Here is a 27810-nt window from a genome sequence, read left to right as displayed (position 1 = left end):
TTGGTGTAGCAGAAGAAGAACCCGCTCGTTAGCCTCACAGCTGAGGGTGTCCCTCACCGATCTCCACCCCCTCCTCGGCCGGTGGAGCGGCACTCCCTCTTCAAGGAGACGATGAGCTCCGTCCGAGCCCTGCGGGTCTTCATCGGCCGCAGCCTAACGGCCGCTGCTGCGGAAATCTACACCATGATCCACAGCGTGTGTGAGCCGCACGTCAGCACGGCAGGTACGTCACGCCACCACGTGATGTCGCAGACAGTGGGAGGAGCGCTCAGCGTGACTCCTGTTGGTGTATCAGTGCAGCTGGTGATCAGTTTAACTGGCGACAGGTCACAACACATGCGATGCTTTTACGCTCATTTCATTTGATTTCTTTATTTATTTCTATCATCTAAATATCAACTTAAAAACAGTTTAAAATAAAATAAATAAACAGCAAAAAATAACAAAACAGTATCTTGCATCTTCAAATTCATACGGATCCCAGTCTATATGAACGAAATGGTGTAGGAAGAAGTATAAACTTATCTCGTCCTATCCTTTTATTTTCTTTAGATGTCCTAATTTGAACTTTAACAAAATCTTATTTACTAACACTAACAAGTGACTACTTATGAACATACCTCTGAAGAATAATTTTAAATAATAGATTTGATTTCCCTGCTAAATTATAACCTCCCTCTCTTTCATGAAACATTTCCTGATTATTTTTTGGTAACAGATAATGCCTTGCTTTAGACTTGGTAAATGGACTTGATTTTATATAGCGCTTTATCACCACACTGAAGCAGTCTCAAAGCGCTTTACATATCAGCTCATTCACCCAATCGCTCTCACATTCACACACCAATGGGACAGGACTGCCATGCAAGGCGCTAGTCGACCACTGGGAGCAACTTAGGGTTCAGTGTCTTGCCCAAGGACACTTCGACACATAGTCAGGTACTGGGATCAAACCCTCAGCCTCCCGATCAGAAAACGACCCTCTACACCTGAGCCACGGTCGCTTTATATAACATGTTTATGGTTTATGCTCCACCAAGTAAAAAAAATCAAGAATTTTGGATTTAAAAAACAAGTCATTTGTCTGAACCCCAAAATTAACACTGAACAATTTTGATTGCTCTTTTCTGCAAAATGTTCTGTTATTGCAATATATTTATTTTATCGCATAATTGTGACCATCACTAGCCCTCCCCAAGGTAGGGTAAGAAACACTTTCTTTTTTTTTTTTTTTTTTACCTTGTCTGCACATGCTTTTGAAGGTTAACACTACAAGAAGTGCAATCTTTTGACAGCAATGCATATTTTATTATTGCAATTAAATAAATTTATTTATTTCATTGCATAATTGTGACCGTCACCAGCCCTCCCTAGGGAAGGGTAAGAAATACTTTATTAAAGGGAGGATGTAAAAAAGAGAGGGCAGTGTTACACCAAGGTGAGGGGTTGGAGGGGGGTGGGGAAGTTAGCAGGGAAGAGGGATACAAGATAGGATATGGAATGGGTGAGGAATAGTTTTAAGTGATGCGATGTGAAATTGTGGTTGTGTATATTGTGTTTATTGTTGTGTTGTCAAGCCAGTTTGGTGACCAGTGTGTGGTTTAGGAATAATGGTGGTGGCTGTGAACAGAGGAAGAGGTGAGTGGAAATTCCATAAAACAGGTATTTGGGAACAACGTGTCTAAGGTTGAGCCCAGTATGAGTGTTATCCCACAGCCCAAGGCCAGTGCATCCATGACAAATGTATTTCCAAGTACCGCCACTGCAAAACCCAAGAGCCGCCCCCGGGCCCGAAGAAGCAGTCAGGCCAGCAGCAAGAGCAGGCAGCCTAAGGGCCCCCGGCGACCACCCCACGGCCAAGCAGTCCCCCGAACGCCCCCAAGATCCCAAGCCGAGAGGCAGCCATCGCCCCCCCATACACACCCGAGAAAGCCCCAAGGAGCCAAGGACCCAGCGCACCACGCCACCGATCCCACCCCCAACCCCCAGACCCCCCACCCCATCGACCCCCCCACCCCCCCCACCCCACCCCCGCGCCTAACCCCCCGAGGGGAGGGCCCAGAGAACTCCCTGCCCGAGGCCCCAGCGGAGGAGCCGAAGCCCACACCCAGCAGACGACCAGAACCGCGCCGAACAGGCAGCCAGTGGGCACCCGCCGGCGAGCCCAGAGCCAGCAGGGGCCCGACCCCAGGCCAGAAGGACCCGGAACGGATGCAGCACCAGGAGCAGCCCGCCCAGGGAGGACGACCACACCCCAAGCCGCATAAGGCACCAGGGGGCCGCTGGGAGTCTCCCCGCCGGCCCCCAGGCACCCCAACCTAGCCCCCCACGGCGCCCCAGATCACCCTTCACTGATGCCGCCCGCGCCACGAGCTTCAGTTCTTTTTTTTTTTTTTTAAAGCCAGGGCCCCCTCCAAGGGCCAAGCCAGACCGCCCCGCCGGGATGTGGCCCCCTATTCCGGCCCCCGACACCCTACCTCACGGGGCACTGCCCAAGCAGGGGCCGCACCAGTAGGTACGCAAGGGCGCGGCACGCGCCACCCGCCCCGAAAGACCCCCGCCAGGACCGGCCCGGCCAGCAGGCCAAGCACCCCGGGCCCCAGGAGCACCCCCCGGGACCAGGACCCCCCAAGGGCAAGCCCCCGGGCCAAGCCCCCCGGGACGCATCCCCACCCCCGCCCGGGACCCGGCCACGGCCCCAGCAGGACCGCACAGCCCCGGACAGCCCACGGCCAGCAGCCCAGGGCCCGCCGCCCCCCGGACAGCGCCAGCCACGGAGCAGCGCCCCCCGCCGGCCCGCGAGCAACCGGCGATCCCCACCGCGGGGACGGAGGCACCCCAACGGCACACATCAAGTGCGGGACAGCAGCCCCCAGCCAAAGATGCCCCGGACCCACCCACCAGTCCGCAAACGGCAGGACAGACCCACCAGGCGGCCGACAGCAACCTCCACCACCGGAACAGCTAGCGCCGCCCCCCAGTAAACAGCATCTCCCCGAGGCGCCAAGCAACCCCGCCCCAACCCCGGCGAGGACACCAGCACCCCCCCAGCACACCCACCCCCCAAACCGGCGAGGCAGGCCGCCCCGGGCCCGCACACCGCGGGGCCCGCCCCCAAGGCCACCAGGAGACAAAGCAAGCACCAAGCCACACCCAAGGGGGAGAGGCACCCCCGCGCCCCACCCGGCCGACACAGCCCGGAAAGACCCCGCAAGGAGAGACCCCGGCAAAGCCCCCCCGAGACCCACCGCCACGCCCGACCGCACCATCTTGATGTGCTTTTGCTCTATGCAGTGGCCCAGCCACCAACAGAGGGGCCAGGCCCCCACCGGAGAGGCCCAAATATGTGTACCAACCCACCACCCTCTTATGGTGCCTCTCCATTCCCCAATGGAGAGGCACTTCCCGATCCCCTGTGTGAATGTGTGTGTTTGGTGAATGTATGGGGTGTAATTAAAAGAAGGGGGATGGAGGGGAGCGGTGCTCCCCCTCCAGCCTCTGTGGATTTATGTGTATGTGGTGTAATAGGCCGGAGGGTGTAAAAGATGATACACCCTCCGGGGGGTGACATGTTGAAATGCGATTAAAATTGGAGGGATTAGTAGGGCAACTAGAGGTGGGAGGGCCGCCCCCACGCCACTACATAGTAACACAGGTGGCGGCCCCCTCCACCCCCAGCCCCACCATCCAGCCCCCCAAGGGTTGGGTATTGGTGTGTGGTGCATTTTGTGAGTGAGCCAGACCAGCTGGGAGTGGGGTGAAGTGAACATGTAGGAGGCCTGTCCAGTGTGAGCCGGGCCCGTCCGCGTGGCGGGCCACGCGAGAGGGTAGATGGCGCAGACGGGCAAGTGGCACTGCGGGCCCCGGAACAGCACAGCCGGAGACCCCCCCCCACGGCACCCCCCAGACCGCGCCGGCCCCGCGGAGCACGGCGACACCCCCCACCCCCGGGCACAGCCAGGCACCAACAACATCCCCCGGCACCCCAGGGGGCGACCCCCGCCGCCCGCCGGCCCGGAGCAACGCCACCCCGCCACCAAGGGGAGCGGCCGAGCAGGGGGGAGGCCCATGCCCGCACCAGGGCCAGCACAGGCCCACCCGGCGCCACGATACAACACTCTCCACCGGGAGGCGGCCCCGGCCCCCCCGACGAGAGAGGACGCCATCCACCGCCAAGCAGGGCCATCCCGCCAGCCACGGACCGGCAAGCCAGAGTACCGAAGCACCCCCAGCCCGGAACCGCCCCCCCCACACCAACGGCGCCAATAGGGCCCCCCCCCCCCCCCACGGAGGCAATCCCCGACGACCCACGCACCGGCACGAGACACCCCCCCGACGCCAGCACACCCCAAACAACAGCGGGCCCAAGGCCACCAGCCCCGCCCCGCCCAAGGCTGCGCAGCACTTTCTTAAAGGGAGAATATAAAAAGAGAGGGCTTTGTTACACTACACCTAGGTGAGGGAAGAGAACAGGGAAGAGAGAGTCAGGGTAGGCAAATGGAATGGGTAAGGAAGAATCTACTATTTTATTTAAAAGTGAAATGTGATGTTATAGTTGTGCATATTGTGCTTATTATGTTGTGTAGTCAGTTAAGCCAGTCTGGTGACAAGTGTGGTGAAACTGAAGCGGGTGACATAGCATCCAGCTTAAGTATAATGGTGGTGGCCATTAACAGAGGGAACTTCTACTGTTTAAATATCAACTTAGTTACTAAAGGACGAGTTCACCCAGAATGTAGGCTTATTCGAGAAGTTAACAGCTTTAATTTAGCCCCGCTAAATGAGGAAGTGAAGGAAGATCCTCTGCTGCTGTCGACTCTCTGTAGCGGGGGAGGGGCTGCTGCCTCGAAAATACAGACAGTGATGGCCAGTTGTTGCTTTTTTTTAATTATTGTATTTTTTTTTATTGATACGTGCACTCCATGCAACTATTACAAAATATATAATTCACACATTTACCCGTTTATTTAAAACATAAATAATTTACAGCCATATATAATTTACATATGTACATACATAAAAAAAATACTTAGGGTACTTTTACTTTAATCAACAGATTTAAGGATTCAAAATTGTCTAAAGTTTCCACTGCCCTTTTGTCTTATACTCCATATAAAGATGTTTTATATTAGTCTATATTCTTTTTAAAGTGGTGCAATTTTTGTGGCTTTAGACTCCAATGACATTTATGTATTTAATATCTTCCCAACAATATAAACAAGTTTAAAATCTAACTATTTTTTATAGTTTGTTTCCACTCTATCCAGAATAATAATAATAATCTTTCTCAACTAGAACTGTTGATTGATTTGTTACATGGCTGCTCCAGGGTTTGAGTTTGTTTTATTTTGTTTCACATCTACTGCAACTCTTTGTTTTTTAGACAGCTGCCAACTTGTTTGTAGTGGTATTTCAGCAAGTTTCAGTTTTACAGTTACAGTTGGAAACCTTTGTAGTTGAATACCCTAGTTACAGTACAGCAACCAAATTAAAGTGTATCAACTCAGTTAATAAAAAATGGCCTTTGTAAAGGCTTTTTGAAATGAAAAAAATCTGTGAAACTTGTGACCTGTTGACCTGCACAACTTAAAGAATTGGAATCAGAATTGGTAAAATCCAAACAATGCCCAAGCATGCCCCTCCCAAAGGCCCACCGCTCCACCACGCCCAACCGCACCACCCCGATGTATTTGTGCTCCACGCGGTGGCCTGCCTAAATGTGTGAACCCACCCACCACCCTGTTAAGGCTCAAACATACTCGGCCGACGCCTTTAAAACACGTCCCAGTAGTACAAAGACTACAGAGAAGCGCTAAGAATCATGGGACATATAGGATTTTAATGGAAACTACTACGCTGCTGTGCACTTAAGTATGTAAGCTCTGAGGAAAGCGGATAGTCCACGCTGAGTCTGTTGTGCGCGGGGTCCGCCCGAGTATGTTTGAGCCTTTATGGTACTTCCCTAGCCCTGTGTGTATGTGTGTGTTTAGTGAATGTATGAGGTGCACTTAAAAGAAAGTGGTATCTTGTATTGAACTAGCTGGAAGTTTGTGTTTTTTGTCATCTTAAAAGTATTACAAGTTGCTGTCCAGAAATCAGTGTTGGTGGTGATTGAGAGTTCAGCCAGAGAGTTAGTATTTGAGAGAGCTCTGTAAATTTTTGAGTTGTTTTTATTTTGTTCAGATTTTTTTTTTTATATATATATATAACCAGTTCTGGAGGTAATTGGATGTACTGGAGTATTTTTCTTGATTGTCTCTGTCACTTGTAAGTGCTGTATAAAATTACTTTTATTTATATTAAATATACTAGTTCAGTGCCCATTGGAAGTATGCATTCATGTGGGATTCAGTAGAGTTAATTATGGCCAAATGAGTATGTGTTTGAAGGTTGGATGTACAAAGAGGTGTACATACTCTGTAGTGTTATGAAGGGGTTTATTATTAATTACAGCGATTGTGCGATTTCCCTGGTTTAATTCTATGGGACATTAACATGATAAATGTTTGTTGTTTTTTTTTTTTACTCATTTTTATATTTTTTGGTTTGGTGTATTTTTCTTTAATGTATGTTTTTTGAAGTCATGTGTATTTTTTGTATCTTTCTGTTGTGTTTTTGTATAATTATAGTTTTTTGTTGCCATTGTAGTGTGATTCTGGAGTCATTTTGTGTATTTTTGTGCATTTCTGTTGTCATTTTGTGTATTGTTTGTATAAATATTTAGTTTTGTGTATTTGGAGTCATTTTCATATTTTGTTGTATTTTTCTGTAATGTATGTTTTTTTGGAGCCATGTGTATTTTTTTTTATCTTTCAGTTGTCTTTTTGTGCATTTTTTTGTATAATTGTTTTTGGTTTCTAGTAAAGTGCCCATCGAAAGTATGTATTCATATAGTGGGAGCTTAAGTAGAGTTGTCAATTATGGCCAAATGAGTATGTGTTTGAAGGTTGGATGTACAAAGAGGTGTACATACTGTACTCTGTGTTATAGAGGTGTATATTTGTGGGTGCAAAGAAATCATAGCAGGACATATGCGCTCATTTTCTTAAAGAAATCTCAAAGTGCTACAAAAAAAAGCCTAAGACCTATAATGAACATAACCAATAAAACAGTTTAAAACCAATAACAACGAGGCATAAAAAAGTCTGGGGGATAAGAAGTTCCCTTAAGTAGGTTGGGGCATTTCCGTGTACACACTGGTGGGTGAGGAGGGAGATCTTATTTTCAACTCTTTGTTCCAGAGGGAGCCAGTGCAGTGATTTCAGGATGGGGGTGATATGATCATATTTGCGCACCCCCATCAGGATCCTAGCAGCGCTGTTCTGGATGTATTGAAGCTTGCGAATGCTCTTGCTTGGGATCTCGATGAGGAGAGAATTACAATAGTCTAGCCTAGAGGAGACAAAGGCATGTACCAGTTTTTCGGACAGAGAGAGTGTGGGGCAGAGTTTCGCGAGGTTCTTCAGGTGGTAGAAGGAGTTTTTGCACAGCTGCTTAATCTATAAGGTCAAGAATTATTCCTTTGGGAATTTTCTCAAGATTTTTCATCAGGAGGGATGTCAGAGCTATGGGCCTGAATTCCTTCAGCTCTTTGTGGCGTTTGGATTTAGGCAAGGGAATCATGTTGGAGGTTTTCCACAGTTTAGGGATAAATCCACTGTTTAGGCACAATTGAAACAGTTTTGTGAACAGCCCACTTAGCAGTTCAGCATACTTTTCTGAGTTATCACCAGGTTATTTTCCTTTTTATGTTCAAGAATATTTTTAAGATGTGAACAGTTTTCATATAGGTCCATCCTTTCAAACCTACAGAAGAATGAATTAAAAGCCTTCGGGTGATCTGTGTTTTTAATACTATTTATAACGATAAGCTGCTTGGGCTTACAGTCAGAATGTTTAAGCGATGCCATGGATTTCATGCCTTTCCATGGTGCTCTACGATCACTCTCAGCAAACTGGTTTTTAATTTTCTCTTTGTACATTGCTTTTGCTTTGTTTATTTCATTCTTAACTTCCCTTGAGACATCCTTTCTTTCTAAAAGGTCATCAGAGGAGAAAACGATTGTCTTTTTGTTAATGACAGATTTGAAGTCTTTTGTTATCCAAGGTTTATTATTTGGATACAAAATCACTTTTTTAGTTTGAACTTCTGAGCCTGTGCAGAAAGTGATATAAGAAGAGATGGTATCTCTCAGTTCATCCATGTTGTCACATGCATTAAAGAAGCAGTCCCACTCAGTACACTCCAAAGAGGCCTGGAGACTGACTATACTCTCCTCAGTCCACACTTTAACCGTCTTTTCCTGCCTCTCCATGCGACTCATACACAGGGACTAAATACACACTGCTATGATAAGATGCACCATAGGAGAGGATGCTCAATGACATCTACGCACCCGGAACATAGCAGAGAGCCAGTGTAGTGTTCCTGTGCATAGTTGGACATGTTAAATACTGCTCGTAGGCTCTGAGAGTTTTGTCCAGAGTAAAATCACCCATAATAAACTTCGGCGACTCTGGGCCAATTGTGTCTAATTTATGTGTGACATCAGTGATCAGCCGAGAAGCCGCTGTCACATTGGTACATGTGTGAATAAACACGAGTGTATAAAAAAAGTTGGTGAAATTCACAAGGAAGGTAGAAGGTGCAAAGAGAGATTGACAACACTTCAATGTCCGCAATACATATTCTTTCCCGAATCACCACAGTGTTGCAGTACCTTAAGTTATGTGAAAGCACACACCTCCTCCTCTGCTTTTTCTGGTTGCCTTGGGGTCCCGACCCAGACGTATAGGGCCATCAAATCCGGTCAAAGACAATACGGAGTCTTGATCCTCTTTCGACAGATATGTTTCAGTAAAAGCAAGCACACAAGTGTCCTTAAACTCCCTTTTAAACTTGGCGTGAGTCTCCAACTCATCAATCTTGTTCCTGATGGACTGGACACTTGACAGCAGCACGGAGGGGAGGGGGGGAAGCTTGCGACATTGTCCAAAAAGCCACCTTATCTTCCTCTTTTTCGATGTTTAGGTCTTTGTCCTGGTCTACAGAGTTCTATAGGAATCTTTGATGGTACGATTCCAGTTGCACATGCCCCTACAGATAGGAGGAAGGTTCGGCTATATAACAGCAGACATCCAGCTCACTGACATGACAGTAGATGTCAAAAAAGACCAAAAATATGCATAAAAGCCTGTAGATCTTCAGGTTGTTTGTCTGCATCTTGAACTCTGACAGTTCCAACACTTGCTCATAAAAAAAAATAAATAAAAAAAAACACATGATGTAAGGTATACTTGTTGCAAGCAACACACACACTTTTAGTTATTGAAGAAGGTCTTAATATCTTCAGGGTCAGGGTTTAAGTTTGATGAGTATAAATTTGGATGATAATCATGAAAAACCTTATTAATATGACACTCCAGGAATTTGCGATGTTGCAATCACAATTGTTAATGCATTTTCCACAATGTTTAACCAATCTGACAAAGCCCAGAGTGCATCAGGTGTTGCGACAAATTCCACGACCCAACAAAATGTGATTCCGATTGATTAGGTGGCACAACGTGGCTGAGATAAGTCCGACTTGTGGAAGCCACCATCAACGTCTGAAACTGGCAGCCACTATCAGCCACCGGGAGTTCCCCGGTGTGACCCGAATCACAACTTAGTCTGGTTACTGACTGTGTCACCACAGCCAAAGGGACTCTTTCGAGCAAAATAACGGCAAACGTCTCATGAATGCAAGTATTTATAATCTCCTGCTGCTCTTGATGGACTTTTAAAGGAAGTAACCTGATTAAAACTCTACTGATATAGATAGTCCTTGATAGAGCTTCATTACAGGTACCGTCTAAAACGGCAGCAGTTGCCAATATCATTGGTGCTTGCGCTCCCTGGTGGTATCTCAATGCACAAATTTACAAATTGCTGAATGGAAGGTTTGTTTTTTTAGATAAGGTGTTACCCAGATTAAGTTTTGTATTTTGGAGTGTATTCCAGAGTAGTTCATGTGTACTGCATATTCCTCCGAAAGTTTCTTAATTTTTTCTTCAATTGCTTTTTCTGCTATCTGTTCCTGTTTTATAAGAAGAGTATGATGTAATCTTCCCTCTGATGACAGCCTTGCCGGTTTCCCAGAGTAAAGACGGCAATAATTCTGGGGAGTCGTTTGTTTTCATGGCAAAGCAAGGCAAATTTATTTGTAAAGCACATTTCATACATAAGGCAACTCAATGTGCTTTATATGATCAAAAAGTGCAACAGAAAACATTCAACAGTAAAATCTGCAGCAAAAACATTTAAAATCAGCAGTAGAAACAGTTAAAATCAGCAATAAAAACCTTCAAAATCAGTAACAAACACATTACATCAACAACAACATGTAGGGGAACAAGGATGATTAATATTCAAAAATATTAATTATTAATTTTTAATATGTTCGTTGCCAGAGGTGCCATCTAGAATTGAGTTTTAAGTGTCCTAGATCACTTTATTTTAATTAATTGTTACAGTTCCCTGTTTTTGTGGTGGGTTCTTGACGTCAGAATAGAGGTTTAATAAAGGTTTAAATGTCAATAAAAACACAGCGTTTACAATATGTACATGTTTATTTTACAGGATTATTACCACGATGATAGATTAGGCAGTTTCACAATTATTCACAGTTATTTTGACTCATTGGTATCACACAAAATGTACATTTTAACACAGCTGTATGGTATCTACACATTCTGAGTGTTTTAGATGTTTACGTGAATTTGAGATGTATAGGGATTTCCTAACGCTCTGAGGAAGAGGAAGAAGGAAAATGGAAAGTTAAAGTAATGAAATTAATAAAACTTTACCAAAATGAAAAATATGGACTATGAATCTAGAATTTTCGATTGACAGAATTTGTTAAGTTATAAACCACCTTTTTGCCAGAATTGTGTGTCCGTGCAGTTTTACCCTCCTTCGAACAGGCGTGATGATGACAGCTCCTTCTGTGTAACCAGCAGTGTGTGGGGAAAAAGCTTTTCCTGCGTTTTTCCGAAGACGTTTTCCGCTCATTCACTGTACGGGCCCGCGGGATACTGTCGGCCTGGCTGGGGTTCTGGTTCTCCTACACGGCACACTCCTGGACGTCGATGGGTAGTTTAACTAACATGTTCTCAAATCAAAGATGCTAGAGTTCGTTAAAGCTTACTCATGGGAGGCTATAAAAATTGATTTGCTCCAAAAATTAAAAACTGCTTGGTTAATTTCAAAAATGGAGATAAAACTTAAAGTTAGTCATTGTGGGAATGGCTGGTAGCCACTCCCTGACTGGAGAGAAGTTCAATCAATATCTCAAAAATTCAGCATCACTAAACTGAATAACATCTAACTGTTAAGTCAGATGCAAAGAGGAGGACTAGACAGAGACGTAAGAGAGAAGTAAGAGAGAAGTAAGAGAGAAGTAAGAGGGTAGTAAGAGAGTGTGATGGGGGGAGCGAGGCCTTTTATAAACATGTCAAGAGGTTATCTGATTGGTCAAAACACATCTGCAGTGTGGGAATGAGTGAAACCTGATTGGCTGGCAGAAAGAAGCGGGAGGCTTAACTTTCCTGTAAAGAAGACAAGATGGTGGGGCTATTCCCCATGTGCTTCTTAAACAAAGAGTCATAAAACTAGATAGGGTGTTACCATGCTAGGTCTAAAATGGAGCATGGGTGTGTGCCAATTGCATGAACCCTTGAAAAATGACTTTCAATTGATTATCCCTTAAATGACTGATTTGAATTATTTCTAGCTTTAAGCATAACAAAGGAGGACAAATACACTTTTGATCAATGATCATGGAATATGAAGTTATAAACATTTCCCTTGAAATGTGATTGCATTAGTGCTTAAATATGTCAGATGGAGGCACACGATGAGTCTCTTTCCTGTAGACAAATGGTTAAAATCGAGGTCCCATGTCTGAAATTCGTTTAAATCACAGTTCTGCCTTTAAAGCATCAGATGGTGTATAGGTTTTATTTTTATTTCTTCCTTTTTAATCTTCATGTTGGAAAGGATGTCTCTGGTGTAGGGTGTCAGGTTACGTCCCTGTTATCTCTGTGGGGTGTCTGTTCTTTGGGGAGGATGGGTGTCAGCAAAGAGTCTGCAGGGAGAAGGGCTGGGATTTGAAGAAATGTTCCTTGGTCCATTTTTCCATTGTCTGTTTTTGAGTTATAAAAGTGTAATAAAATTCCAAACGTGCGACAGTGTTTTTACCGCCTTTTGACCATCGACCAGGGTTCCTACAAACATGACCAAAAATCTCCCTCTCAGTCATATGCAGTAGAGAAAAAGAGATCCTTTAATTCCTTTGGATGCTGACTTAAGCTGTACTGGCAGTTTGTTCCACTTTTTTGCAGCATAACAACTAAAAGCAGCATCACCATGTTTGCTGTGAACTCTGGGCTCAACTATCTGACCTTTGTCCATAGACCTGCTGGGTTCACTAACTAACATCTCACTGATGTTTTCTGAACCAAATCCATTCACAAATTTGAACACCAGCAGCAGAACATTAAAGTTTATTCTAAGGCTTACTGAGAGTCAGTGTAAAGACTAAAACTGGAGTAATGTGCTCTGACCTCTTTGTTCTCATTACGACCCAAGTTGCAGCATTCTGAACCAGCCGTAGCTGTTTGATGTTCTTTTGGGGATTCCTGTTTGAAGACCATTACAATAGTTCAGTCTGCTGGAGATAAAAGCATGGACCAGCTTCTCTGGATCTTTTTGAGTCATTAAACCTTTCACTCTAGAGATGTTCTTTAGGTAGTAGAAAGCTGTTTTTGTGTTATATTTGATCTGACTGCTGAATATCAGATCAAAGTCAATCCGAACACTAAGGTTTCAGACTCGGTCTTTAGGTTTTAAAGGTCAAGACTCAAGATACTCGCTGACAGCAGTCCTCTTTTCCTTGTTACCAAAGAAAACCACCTCCATCTTGTCATGATTTAGTTGAAGGAAGTTTTCCCTGATCCAACAGTTTACTTTTTCTAATAAGTCACTCAACACCTCAATGGGACCATAGTCATCTGGGTTCAGTGAAAGATATAGTTATCTGCGGAGCTCTGATAATCAACCTTACAGTTCTGTAAAATGTGTCATAAAGCATATAAAGGCTAAACAGAAGGGGTCCAAGAACAGAGCCACGAGGAGCCCCACAGGACATTAGTAATCTGTCAGATTTAAAGTTTCCAATGCTTACAAAATAACTTCGCTCCTCCAAGTAGGACTTTGTATTACTTTTCCATTTAGTCCAACCCACATTTGCAGTCTGTGCAACAAAATTGTATGGTCCACAGTGTCAAATGCAGCACTTGAATCCAATAGAGTGAGAACAGATACTTTTCCTCGATCAATGTTCAACCACAGCTGTTTCTGTGCTGTGATGAAGACGAAAAGCCTCACTGAAATTGATCAAATATTCGGTTAAACATTAAGAAATTACTCAGTTGGTTGAAGATCATCTTCTCAATGATCTTGGCATGAATGGAAGGTTTCTGATTGGTCTATGGTTAGCCAGTATAGAGGCATCCAGTGTTCTCTTTTTTAACAGAGGTTTTACAGCAGCTACTTTCAGGGATTTTGGTATAGTGCCTGACTGAAAAGAGCAGTTAGTTATTTGACATAAATCATTCACAATTGACTTTACAACAGTTTTAAAGAAGTTTGAGGGCATTGTGTCAAGGCAACTCTTTGATTGATTTAGCTGCTGAACAGTTTCCTCTATTGTTTTTGGGTTCATTGTAATAAACTCTGACACTGTAGTTTACTCATCCCTCAGTGGTTGAAGCTGTTCAAGCTTTTTGTTATTTTGCTGGTTTGTTCTGACGTTTGACCTTATTGATTGTATTTTTTCATTGTTAATGGGCCTGTCATGCTGAAAAAATACAAGGACTAGATCGACAGAAACATTAATCAGCCATAATGTATTTGTTATTTTTTTATTTTGTGATTATTATTCATGTCGTATGTTTCATTTGTGTTCCGGTGGTTTTGTTCAGGCATCTAAACGGGCAGCTTTTGTTTTTTACACCGACATGGACACAGAACAAACTATTCAGGAATTTTTTCAAAGGAAAATACTACGTGTTTAAGGGGGAAAACGCCAACCTTAAAGGAACCTCCAACGGACCCATCTAACTGAAAACCAAGTATTTCCTCAGTCCTTGCTGCAACAGTTCCGCAACAAAAACCAGAGGCGGTGGGGATTGCTTGACAGCAGATTGCGCTGAAGTCATGCAGCGGAGTAGTTTCGGTGCAGATACGCATTCAGTGGAAATCCAGGGTCACACCCCGCAAATGTTCGCCGCTCATAAGGAAAACTCCATCTCATCACATTGTTTATTCTTTACATCAGTGAACTAATGAACAGGTCATCACTGTTGTCATGTTGTGGCTGTGTGCTCTCTGACCGAAGAAACTCTGTGGATGAGGTGTCCCAGCAATCACACACTTTCACGGGAAAAGCGATCTACAGGGGAGGTTTCAAAGATCTATCAGTCGACCGTGATTGGTCTTTCAACATCTGCGGGAAAATGCTGAGGATGTTTTACGAGTCTGTAGTTGCGAATGCGATCTTCTACTCTGTTGTTTGCTTGGGGAGCAGACTGAGGGTAGCAGATGCCAACAGGCTCATCTGCAAGGCCAGTGATGTTGTGGGGATTAAACTGGACTCTCTGACAGTGGTAGGGCCCTATAAAATCTATGTTAATGGATTCGCGGAATTGACCAATGAAAACTGAATTTATTGTTGAATGCAGAAATGGACACAATCGGGATGAAACACTGTCCCTGTGAGGCAATGAATGTTTTTTAATGGGGAAATGTTTCCAGGGACCGCTTATTAAGTGCACCCCCCGCCCGTCCTGGCCGTTTCAAACACCATCTAAACCACCTGAAACAGTCTAAAATGCCAAAAAACTACCAACTCATCACTGACTACTAAACACGGAGCCATCTGTTCCTGCTTAAAGTTAATGTGTCTGTTAAACATGATCAGTTTTACATGCTCAGTATGTTTGAACAACATTTCATCAGTGCTACAGAAGATCTGTGGATAAAGTTGTTCTGTTGTTGTGGATGAGACCACCGATACCAGGGTTTGTAGAGTCTGAAACATTATAGGTCCATAACTATAACTTCTAACACTGTAAAATATTTTGGCCCCTAGTGGTGAAATAACTGATTCATCCTTGTCTCTGTAGGAGAATAAGGGTTATTAATAATGGTTATATGAATGAGAATATTAATTATGATTATTAATATTAGCTCAACGAAAGCCTGGGTGCCACTTCTTAAAAAGAGGAATATGTATATATAAGTTTTTCTTTAGACTAAACGAAGTACTGAATCAGGGAAGTGGATTCGTACTGCACATCTAAACCTAAAATACACAGCTTTAATAAATCAGAGGAATCAACGATTAAAGTTTAACCTTTTATTTGCATAATTCAGTAAGAAACCAGAACAATGTGGTGATTAAATCCTGATGGAATGCATTTCTAAGCTAATAAAAGTGAGGAATACATGTAGTAAAGTGAATCACTATTCTAAACTAATCTAGACTGACTATAGTAAAATCAAAGAATAAAATCGTAAAGCGAGCTCATAAAACAAAGAGGGAAAGCCAGACGGGAGAACGGACAAACGTGGATGTGGTGGATTGTGAGTGGAGTGCAGGTATGAGGATGTATTGAATGAGGATGTATTGTAGTTTAAGTGAGTCAGTTCTGCTGGTCCATTGTTCACTGGTCCACACTGGTCCGGGTTGACCTGGAGGCGTTCTGGGTTTGCAGGAACAACCTTCGTGTGGCTGGCGTGCCGCCGTTGAGTTCTGTTTTGTTAAACAGCAGGGTTTCTATTGGCCGATCCACAACCCCTTCTGGGTTGATCGCAGCCGGTTTCAGACTAAGAGGGACCATGGTTTGGTTCGCGATTCAGATGTTGGAAGGTTGGCTTTCAGGCACGCTCTTTTGCGTCTTACGCTTTTGCTACGAGCAAGGTTCTTAAAAAGTCTAACTGATGCAACTACAAATTAAAGAAAAATGAAATGAAAGACTGTAAACGTGTGAGCATAAACGCCCGCATCCAAAACTAAAGTTTGCGGGGGAGCGCATCTTTTTTTAAAAGAATTTGGAGACGTCTTTTGGAGGAGGTGTCTTGATTGATCATTCTGAGATCATATCGGTGATTGGTCAATGTCTCTGCTTTCAGCTTGTGGGTGTGTCTCAAGTGTGGGCGTGAAATGGAATGACATAGACAACAGAGGAAATCCTAAACATAGAAAATGCCTAATAATAATTCCACATATTTCAAAACATCTTTTCAACATCATATCTTGAAATATCATGTATTATGAGACAGTTTGATACTAGACACAGCTGAAAAATAGCGTAGTTCGTACTTCATAAACCGGAATATCAAAATTCATGTTAGGCTTTTTCTTTACCATATGGTTAACTGTAAATACCTTAAACTGAGCTTTGTGATGTTTTCTAGTATTTCAAGCACCTTTTAAATGATGAAACACTTTAAAATAGCATTCTGTTGGTTATTGAATTACCTGAAGAGTGGCATAGGACAGACAATATTTGCTATTTAAATTTCTGCAGGAACCATTCCAATAATGCTTTCTTTTGTGACTTTTCAAACAAGTACAGTTTCTTTGTTCTCATTTGAGCGGGAAACAGAAAGCTGGTATTATTCCAACGTCCTGCGGGACCTCTGGTTAGGGTTCTGGAGGTGACAATGTCAGCAGGGAGTCGGAGCCCAGAGTTTTAAAACTTAGCATGTAAACATTGGCCGATTGTTTCCTTTTGATCGTAATGTAAAAGAGAGGTTATAACAGGAGCAAAATCTTCTTGGATTTTCCTGTTCCTTTTTTTCGGACAGGAAGTGGGAGAAGGTCCCCCTGTGGGGCACGTTGGCATTTCACAGTGGGAGGCAGACCTTCTGTATCCATTGAATGGTGAAACTAGTATCCCTAGGTTAGAGTTCAACTTGGCGGATTTGATTCCCTACATCTCCATTTGTTTTTGTTTAATCATTACGGTCTGGAATGATGTCATCAGGATAATTTAAATTAGGTTAATTTTAATTAAGTTGAGAAAAAACTTAATCAATAAACCTGCTCAAACTCAGTAAACCATTGATCATGAGGGGAGAGTGTGTGACAATGCTGCTCTCATACATCTTTATAGAACATAAATAATTGAAATGTTAGAATAATCAGTACAACTTATATTTACCTTTTGATTGTATCTTACTCATCATTTTACACTACATTTTTATTTTTGACATTTTTGATTAGTTATGGTTTTATTAGTATTTATTTTGTTTCCTCACAGGAGTTAAAAACTAATTGTTTTATGAAAAAATTATTCATATTTCTTAAAAAAAAAACGGAATTAGAAAAAATTAATATGGAAAACAAAATTTGGAAAAAAAAAAAAAAAATGATTTTATAGGGCCCTACAGTGGTGACAGAGTGAAGGACTCTGTCAAAGGTGAAGGCTATTTTAGTCGATGAGTCCCACCCACTCCATGATGTGCTGGTCACTCACAGACACGTTTCGTTGCCTTACATGATGTGCTTGCGGCTTGGCGTCTGGCATCCATTGCGTACTGGACATAATATGGGTCGATGAACTCGTCAAGGTCTTCCACTGGCTGGTTCAATGGCGCATGGTCGCCTCTCGTTTGGTGGTGGGGATTTAACTGTAAAAAGAGTTAATATGAGCAAGTAAACAGTGTTGTTTGACTAATCTATCATAGTATCATATGACTCAGAACATCACGCGTGACTTGCCCCTCTCGCTTTCCTTACCTCTCACGCCTCTTCTTACCTCATTAATATATAAGATAAATAATGACCCAACACGGACTCCTGAGGGACACACGCACAATATCCAGTCATTTTGATGAACAATCTCCAATCTTCACATATTTCTGCCTGTTTCCTAAATAACTCTTCCCTTGGACTCAAAAATTGTATCTCAATAATTTCTGGTATTTATCACGTTAACGATAAAGATGCAACTGCAAGCAGTGATAATTGGCCCTCACACCTGCCGTGCCCGTCGAGGCACGAGGTGACTTCTTCCTACCGGCCGCATTCAAAGTTAATTATTCACATTGGGTTAATACCCCTACAGTCACATGCCAACCAAGGATCTCAGATTTGGTGGTGTTAGCATTTATTTTGACCGAGATATGCAACAGTTCGTGTTTTTTATAGCTAGCTTACATGTAGAAATGTAAGAAGTTAATAAAATAAGGCTTTCTACACAAACGTTAATCTGTTGTTAGTATGAGGGGAAAAAGAGAGATTTTAACTGTGGCTCAGACAGAAAAATTGGGCCGACCCTCACACTGCAATAATCTGATCAAATCAACCTGTTGCATTGTTTATCAGTAAAGGCGTTTCAAATTAAAAGTGTGATTTATTATTTTCATGGATGTCAAAGACATTTACAAGTGTTGGGAAAACTTCATGTTCTGTGATGTCTAGACAGCCAAAAAAAATGACATCATGGACCAGTCCACCGCCCTGGCTTCAGGTCACCATCATTGACAGACAATGCGCTTTGCGTAAAATTGCGCTGAAATCCAGACCGGAGAATATGAACCATAGTCATCGGTGATGTAGATGAAGGTTAAAAAAAAAGAATGTATGTAGCGCCCCCGTCACTACAAGTGTGTTGGTGTTTTTTGGAGGTTTTTGGTGAATTCCGCAGCCATGAAGTTTGTGAGCGTGAGTCCTTCAAATGCTTCCTCATTAACTGTGAGTATCAGTGTCTGATCAGATTTCTCCTTGTGGTTACCAGGTTCTCCTCAGCAGCATGTGGATGAGGAGCTGCAGTGGAGCCCACGGGTGGGACAGAAAGCGTCCTCTGAAGACGAATTGGAGCCTCAGCAGGTGAAGGAGAAGGACCAATTTGGCTTTAGTGTGTGTGGAGAGCTGCTGGTGAAACAGGAGCCTGAAGACTTAGACCGTCAGCATGGCTCCCACGCTTTTGTTAGAGACTTCATCAACGACCGGCTGTTGGCTGCAGCCGAGGAGATCTTCACCATGTTCCAACAAACCGTCGCCCATGAGGAGAACATTCAGCGTCCACATGGACTGCAGAGCATCAGCGTGAACAAAGCAGGTTGGTCACAAACTTCATGAAGGACAGAGTTCCTCTAACAAGCATTTTCTGGTTATGAAAACTTTGCAATCGCAACAGAATTCGAACAACATTGGTAAAAAATGTAACCTTTAATGACGAAGGTCAAATGTGTGATTGTCCTTCTTCAATATGACCACCCTTAAAGACCTTGGAGAGTGATCAGGAAACAAAGTTAACGTTCAGAAAACCCAAGTTATTACTTTTATTACTACGAGCCTAATCAAAATGTTGTACAAAAATATAATGTGAAATGGGAACGGGGCATCATTTTACCAAAAGAGCTTGAAAAATTAAAATCTTCAAATTATGACCAGAAAATTTCAGAGATAAAGTATTTGGACAAATGGAAGTTAATACCATACCTGAGTTAGTCATCAAGAAATGGGGTGATCAAAATGAAGATATTACCCAGGCTACTACACCTTTTCCAAAACATCCCAGTTGAGGTGACTAGAAAAGAATTTAAGGAATGGGATAAAATTATTTCTAGATACATACAGTATGGCAAGGCGCAAAGCCAAGAGTAACATATAGAACCCTACAATTACCAAAGGGAGAGGGTGGTTTCGCCCTTCCCTGTTTAAAGAGCTATTTCCAAGCCTCACCGTTAAGGGTACTGTTAAACCTGTGCGACCCAGGGTACTCCGCAAGGTGGAAAGATATTGAGGAGAGATTATTTAAGGGACTCCCAGTACAAATATTAAGTGACGAGAAACTGAGGTCTCAGTGGAAACGATATCTAAATCCATGGTTGGGGGTATCATGCAGATTGCGTTTATTTCGGATTTTGCTCCCAACAGATTAGATGGCAGGTTTAAATCATGGGATAATGGCCCAAAGATGCATTGGAAAGTTATCAAAAACTGGACAGTGTTTTCAGGACTTAAAGGACAAACATGGCCTCAAGAATCAGGACTTTCACAGGTATCTGCAGCTGCGGCACTACGTAGGACAAGAAATTAAAGTTAATCTGGGTACGTCATGGTCAGGCATAATACAGGTTATGATGGATGCATGTTGCTCTAAGGTAGTGAGGAAAGCGGTCTCCAGACTTTATTAGGCAATTGAGAATTTTAAGGCAGATAACAAAATATGTAAATGAAAAATGGGAGAGGGAGGAAAACATGGAGGTGTCAGGCGAGGAATGGGAGGAAATAAACAATTATCAGTGGAAAAAAACAACAAACTCATCATTCTGGAGGGATTATGGCTGGAAAAACACCATAAGATACTTTGCGACCCCTGCGCAGAGAAAATACGGAGACACCAAATGCTGGCGGTCCTGTGGGGAAGCTAAAGCAGACCATTTCCATATATTCAGGGGATGCACCTTGATTAATCAATATTGGACAGAGACAGTGAAAATAATGGAGGAGGTCATCGGAACTAAGATTCCATCTAGTTTTAAGATTTTGTAATTGGGGATATTAAAGATTTTGAACTTTAAAAGTAAACAGGATGGTAAACTACTGAGGATTGTGATGTTGGCCTGACGACTTTCAACAACTCAAAGCTGCCCTGAAAAAAGCAACACGACATAATTTAATCACATTTCAGCCTTAATGAAGAAAAAAGTCAAAAGTGACACAAGATGTTGTTATTGTGCTGCTAGTGATTAATATAAGAGTATTTGTGGCTCCACTGACTTTGACCCATTATTGTTTTTCTTGTAAAACTATTGATAAAAAAATAAATGGTTTATATCGCCTATTGCCATTTTGAGGATAAATATATTGGTCCATATCACCCAGGCCTGATGGAACCAAAGCAGTAATGTTTTATCTTGTAAAGAATATTGTCTAAACTGTGTGAAATGAGGCGTTCAATCACTGCTTAAAGTATGATTTTATTAATGAGTGTGTTACCTCAATAACAAGTAGAAATCATGAGACAGATATGCTGCCTTGTTATGTAGCAAGTGATGCTAATGCTGCACTACTTTAATTAAACAAAGTAAAAAGACTGTGTGACTATAAGAACATGTCATACTTTTTGTGTGATGTTAATTGTGCTTGGAATCAGTTTGATAAATTGCTTACATACAATTAAAAAATATATATATTTGAAAATTACCTTGTCTTAAATTATCTTTTATTCCTTTTTCCATTTAGGGTGATGATTTAAGTAAGTGAATTGTTTTGTTTTATGGTAAATAACTTTAAAATAGTCTAAATGAATTGAATGAAAAAAATCGCATTGTGATCGTGATTTTACAAAGAAAAAATGGTGATATATTTTTTTTCCCCCATATCGCTCACTCACTACCAGTGTTATGAACACTGCTAGTAGCTGAATTGCACTTGTGGGTTATATCCGCATAAATACACAGTAAATGAAACAAATGCCTTGTCTAATCTAATGTTCATTTGAACTGTTCTTATTTGATTATTTTTGTACGTAATAGTGTATTTCTATGGACATTGAGTCTGCTGCTAAGACATTCATTCAATCAAAAATCACTTCATGTTTTAATGTTTTTTACATTATTTGCCTTTTAATGACCTCCTTTCTGTTGCAGACAAGGAGAGCTGAGGTAAAGGTAGCACTGCCTTGGGCCACAGTGTTTTAAATGGGAGCCCCCTGCCTCTGTCATCAAGGCATCAAAATCTGTGACAAACGCCTACAATATGAGACATGTCCCCAGTTAAATGATGGAGAGTTGGTTGAAATGAATTATTGACAAATAAATGTAATTTGTCAAAATTCTTGTTATGTTTAGGATAGCGTAGGAGGTTCTGGCAGTCTTAAGGTATAAATCAACGTTAAAACAGGCCAAAGCCATGTTAAAAAAGGACACTTTTTTTTTCGCTGGAACGCATCAGGTCACTAAAAGTCTTACTCTTGTCATTTTCTGAAACTTTGCAGCCCTGCAACAGCTACCGTAGAGCACGTCAGAATGTCAGTTGTCTGAGATAAGATGGCCCCCATGAGCTACGCCGTAGACTGTAAAAATAATGGGGAAGTGAAGCTTTTTTTTTAGCTCCCCCTGCTGACTGGCTGCAATGTAGGTCATAAACCCCGCCTCCTCAATGTTAACGGATGGGATGTTGGTCAAACTGTAAAGTTAAAATACTTGCCACATAATTTTTTTCAAACCTAAACTCTGCTGTGATCAGATCATTAGTTATCACTCTTCATTGTGTTCAAGTGCTCAATTTTCTGTGAAGTCTGTATTAAATAAGTTATTTGAGGTGGAAATATGGGGTTTGACGCCATATATGACGATGATTGACAGCCTCGGATCTTGCGTAGTTCTTTGTGAATAGCATAAGCAGTTCAGTTCTGAAGCAAAGCCGAGACACCATTAAACTTGTGACGTGGGCCATTAATCGGTCTATTCTTTCCAAACATGTTGCAGGTCTTTGTGTTCTTCTTTCTCTGAGTTGGGAAAAAAAAAGCAGTTCCCAGTCCATGTATGGGTTAGCTTAGCATGTAGCAACCAGTGCATTTGTTCGATTAGCTTAGTATGTAGCAGCGGGGCTACGTTGTCAGGTCCAAGAAGTAACTCTCTTGTTGGGTCAGTAAAACAAGTAAGAATTAAGCCTTTATTTTTTTTTTGGATTTGTATACTTTATTATCTTACAATGGAGAAATTCACTAACCATTCCTTTGGGGAACAGTTGGCAGCCATTTTTGCGGTGCCTGGGGAGCTGTTCGGGGTTAAGGGACTTGCTCAACATCCCACAGTGATAGACCAGGTGAGGCTTGAACCGGGAACCTTCTGATTACAAGGCCAGCGTCTTTAACCAATTTTAAGTTCCTGCTTCCTGCCTACTAGGGTTGCACATCTCCCTGTAATTCGATATGCATCTAGATACATAGGTTACGATTCGATTAAAAAACAATATCCTTTTTTTTTTTACAGACCGATACGATTCAGTTCGATACAGGGTAGGAACTATACGATTTGTTTTTACGGTAAATATTTATTGGAGATATTTTATAAAATAAAGAAGCCAATTCTAAAGTAATTACTTTTCAAATTTGTAAAAGACCACATATCCCAAGCATTGTGGCTTTATGGCACTGGAAAAACAAAAACAGACCAACAAAATCACGTCAATGTATTTATTTTTAGACATGGACCAAAGAAAGAAGAATAACAACAAAACAAAGTACAACATTTCAGCCTGAGCAGTGTTTGAACAATAGAATAGGTAACTAAGTGCAAAATTCCAACCTGAGCATAGTGTTTTGAGCATGAGAGGAAGGTAACAAAGATGCAACATTTCAATGTCAACAAGTTGCACACCTATAAACAAACCATGTGACAATAACTTTAAAATGATGACCCCTGGTGGTCGTTGTCTTAACCTCTTATCTCAACAATGCCTAACACAAAGTGACAAAAAAAATTTAGAGAAAATAAATACATAACATACATATGTACAGTGGTATGAAAAAGTTTGGGCACCCTTGTAAATGTTCATGATTTTCCTTTATAAATCATTGGTTGTTTGGATAACAAATTCCAGTTAAATTTATCATATAGGAGACAAACACAGTGATATTTGAGAAGTGAAATAAAGTTTATTCGATTTACAGAAAGTGTGCTAGAATTATTTAAACAGAATTAGGCATGTGCATAAGTTTAGGCACCACAAAAGAAAAAAAATACTTAATATTTTGTAGATCCTCCTTTTTCTGAAATAACAGCCTCCAAACTCTTCCTATAGCTTCCAATTAGGGTCTGGATTCTGGTGGGAGGTATTTTGGACCATTCTTCTCTGCAGATCATCTCTAGTTCAGTCAGGTTTGATGGTTTCCGAGCATGGACCGCCCGTTTTAAAGCACACCATACATTTTCAATAATATTCAGGTCTGGGGACTGAGACGGCCATTCCAGGATGTTGTACTTGTTCCTCTGCATGAATGCCTTAGTAGATTTTGAGCAGTGTTTAGGATCATTGTCTTGTTGAAAGATCCATCCCCGGCGCAACTTCAACTTTGTCACTGATTCCTGGACATTGTTCTCCGGAATCTGCTGATATTGAGAGGAATCCATGCGCCCCTCAACTTTAACAAGATTCCCAGTGCCTGCACTGGACACACAGCCCCACAGCATGATGGAACCACCACCAAACTTTACTGTAGGTAGCAAGTGCTTTTCTTGGAATGCTGTGTTCTTTTTCCGCCATGCATAACGCCCCTGGTTATGCCCAAATAACTCTATTTTAGTTTCATCAGTCCACAGCACCTTGTTCCAAAATGAAGCTGGCTTGTCCAAATGTGCTTTAGCATACCTCAAGCGACCCCGTTTGTGGCGTGTGCAGAGAAAAGGCTTTTTCCGCATTACTCTTCCATACAGCATCTCCTTGTGTAAAGTGCGCTGAATAGTGGAACGATGCACAGTGACACCATCTGCAGCAAGCTGATGTTGTAGGTCTTTGGAGCTGGTCTGCGGGTTGACTGTGACTGTTCTCACCATCCTGCGCCGCTGCCTTTCGGATCCCTCCCCTAAACCATGATGTTGAATAATCTTTGTTTTCAGGTCATTTGAGAGGTGTTTTGAGGCTCCCATGTTGCCACTAATCAGAGAAGATGCAAAGAGGAAACACCTAGAATTTTCCTACTTAAATACCCTGACTCATGATTGGATTCACCTGTGTATGGAGATCAAGGATCACTGAGGTTACCAAAACAATTTTGAGTTCCAATAATTAGTGCTAAGAGTATTAAAATCAATAAGATGCAAGGGTGCCTACATTTATGCACATACCTAATTTTGTTTAAATAATTCTAGCACACTTTCTGTAAATCATATAAACTTTATTTCACTTCTCAAATATCACTGTGTTTGTTTCCTATATGATAAATTTAACTGGAATTTGTTATCCAAACAACCAATTATTTATTAAGGAAAATCATTAACATTTACAAGGGTGCCCAAACTTTTTCATACCACTGTATAAAGTAAATCAAACAGCTGCTTTTTGATCTGTGAAAAGTAATCTGGTCCAAAGTGCAAAGTAGACTGCCCTACATTTATATTCTGACATTGCAGTTAAGTCTGACTCACAAGTCAACAATCATAGCTTTTACCTCTCACACAGTAATGCAGTTCACTTACAGTATGCTTGTACATTTTGCATTTTTTATTCATCATCACTGTCCTCTGTCTTTTTGGAGGGCAGAATGCGTCCTCCTCTGATCCCTTTTTCTTGAACCACAGAGTGTCTGTTTTTTGTCAGTTATAATCTGATACTGTATGTCTTACATATAAGATATGGGTTTTAAATTAATTAAAATTGTTCAAGGCACCGTGAGTGCTCGGGTGTGCGTGTCCCTTTATATGTTGTCGCCGCAAGGAATTGTGAGTCAGCATTATCTTGTCTTTGCTATAGGAGGTAAAAAAAAAAAAATGAGCCTCTTTTATTGAGCTTAAACAACTCGGACGTTCTTTATCACGACAATCACTTATACAGTTGCGAAGGTGAAGGAACAGTGGATAGGAAAGAAGTCTAGTAGGGACTATTTGGACACCGGCAGCTTCAGCACTCGCATTGTTTTTAAGTAGAGCTGAGAGACGCTGGCATGTGTGTGATGCCGCCAACCGATTCCAAGTCTCGCTATTTCCGATCCATGCTTCTACAACCCATTAATCTAGGTCAGGGGGGACCAATCCTGGTCCTCAAGAGCCACTATCCAGCATGTTTTAGGTGTTGACTCAGGTGTGTTGGAAGAGGGAAACATCTAAAACATGCTGGATAGTGGCTCTCGAGGACCGTGATTGGCCACCCCTGATCTAGGTATTTATGGCTAATTCCTATCGATTGAGGAGGCTGCTAACGATGCAGCCGTATCTCTCACTTGTTGAACCGAATATACGGTCGCATTGGTTTATTGTTCACAATCTTACTGCATGCAGAGGCATATAAATCTGCTGTTCAGAGCCTTGCTCTCTATTATTTTCTTTCTATCTTCTGTCTTTTCAGAAGATGCAGACCAGGGGAGATTATTCAGCGATGATCCAGTGGAAAAGAAACCTTTGGAGATCACCAAAGAAGAACTGCAGTGTTCAGAGATCAAAGATGAACCAGAGGATGTGTGTGTCAGCGACACAGTGGAGCAGTTTGTGCTGAAGCAGGAGGAGATAGAGGTCTTCACAGAGGTTCTTGCTGATGATCGATGCGACGGCAGCAACTCGGAAACAGAAAAGTCAGATAGTCAAGAAAAGGACGAGCCTGTGGAAATCAACGCAGCTCAGACGAGTCATGAGTGTACTATCTGTGGAAAATCCTTCAAGCGTGTTCCCCAGCTGAGGACGCACTACAGAGTCCACACGGGTGAGAAGCCGCACTCCTGTCAAATATGCGGGAAAGGATTTATGCAGAAACAAAACCTAAAAACTCACATGAAGATCCACACAGGCGAGAAACCCTTCTCCTGTCAAACGTGCGGTAAGAGTTTCACTCAGAAAGGACATCTGAGCGGTCACATTAAGATCCACACCGGGGAAAAGCCATACTTCTGTGAATTATGTGGGAAAAGATTCCGACACAACGTTTCTTTTCTCATCCACACTAGAACTCACACAGGTGAAAAGCCTTTCCACTGCGACACTTGTGGAGCCAGCTTTAGCCACTCCTCCTCGCTAAAAAAACACATGGTCATCCACACAGGGGAGAGGCCATACTCCTGTAAAACATGCGGGAAATGTTTCACGGCACAGAGTAATTTGCTGGTTCATGTAAAAACTCACACGGGTATGAAACCACACTCCTGTGAAGTGTGTGGGCGGGGCTTCAGTCGTCAAGGGAATTTGCAAGTTCACATGAGGACCCATACAGGTGAGAAGCCACATTCTTGTGAGATGTGTGGGAAAACATTCAGCCGACACAATAATTTGAGGATCCACATGCGAACTCACACCGGTGTGAAGCCGCATTCCTGCGAAATGTGTGGGAAAAACTTCAGCCAGCAAAGTTCCCTGGCCGCACACATGAGGATTCACACAGGCGAGAAGCCGTACTCCTGTCAGATCTGTAAGAAAGGCTTCAACGAACACGGAAACCTAATGGTGCACATAAGAACCCACACTGGAGAGAAACCGTATTCCTGTGAATACTGCGGTAAAGGTTTTAGTCAGCAGGTGTCGTTATCTGCTCATTTAAAAAGCCACACAGGTGAACAATCTCAGCCCTGAACTGTGACTGCTACATGTCCTCTTTTCAGGAAATTGATGAGGAACATAAGGAAACTGAAGTAGTCTGAGAAGCTTACATTCAGATTACATTGCTCCAGCGTCTTGAGGAATTTTCTTCGTATTTGGCCAAAAAATTCTTAAATCTGCATTTGTTTTTTCCTCAAATTGCGCTGGAAATTCAATTTTGGGGAATAAATAGTAAATCTGCAGGATTCGGGGAAAAAAAATGCTATTTAGAGACGGTGAACAATGTGCTATAAAATTAATTCCTGAAGGGATCAACTTGTTTCGACCAAATATCAAGCTTTAGTTTGCATGTCATTTAGTCGCACGGTTTGATGTATTCACTTAAAAGAGATTCTTCATGTTTAACTGGTGAGCATTAGCTGGAGTCTGCGCTAAGTAAAAAAAAGAAAATGATTTTTTTCTTCTTATCTATGATGCAGTTTACTTATGCTTATCTATCAATG

The 27810-nt window shown here is 42.4% G+C and overlaps 1 protein-coding gene across 1 annotated transcript; it reads left to right on the top strand.

Moving 5' to 3' along the window:
* LOC114466730 (zinc finger protein OZF-like) lies at positions 1 to 27810 on the top strand. The gene is made up of 3 exons (XM_028452415.1): positions 1 to 223; positions 18850 to 19173; positions 26130 to 27810. The coding sequence occupies exons 1-3, from the start codon at positions 112 to 114 to the stop codon at positions 27338 to 27340; spliced, it is 1647 nt and encodes a 548-aa protein (XP_028308216.1). The 5' UTR covers positions 1 to 111; the 3' UTR covers positions 27341 to 27810.

Source organism: Gouania willdenowi, chromosome 7, assembly GCF_900634775.1.
Source record: "Gouania willdenowi chromosome 7, fGouWil2.1, whole genome shotgun sequence".
NCBI lineage: Eukaryota > Metazoa > Chordata > Actinopteri > Blenniiformes > Gobiesocidae > Gouania > Gouania willdenowi.
The sequence above is the reverse complement of the archived record's forward strand: the minus strand, read 5'-3'. Positions and strand labels throughout refer to the sequence as shown.

What these genes read in the sequence shown, in the direction of transcription:
- LOC114466730 (XM_028452415.1), top strand. Translation starts at nt 112, where the DNA reads ATGAGCTCCGTCCGAGCCCTGCGGGTCTTCATCGGCCGCAGCCTAACG. An exon ending in GCCGCACGTCAGCACGGCAG is followed by an intron (nt 224 to 18,849) that starts GTACGTCACGCC and finishes TGTGGTTACCAG; the next exon opens with GTTCTCCTCAGCAGCATGTG. An exon ending in CATCAGCGTGAACAAAGCAG is followed by an intron (nt 19,174 to 26,129) that starts GTTGGTCACAAA and finishes CTGTCTTTTCAG; the next exon opens with AAGATGCAGACCAGGGGAGA.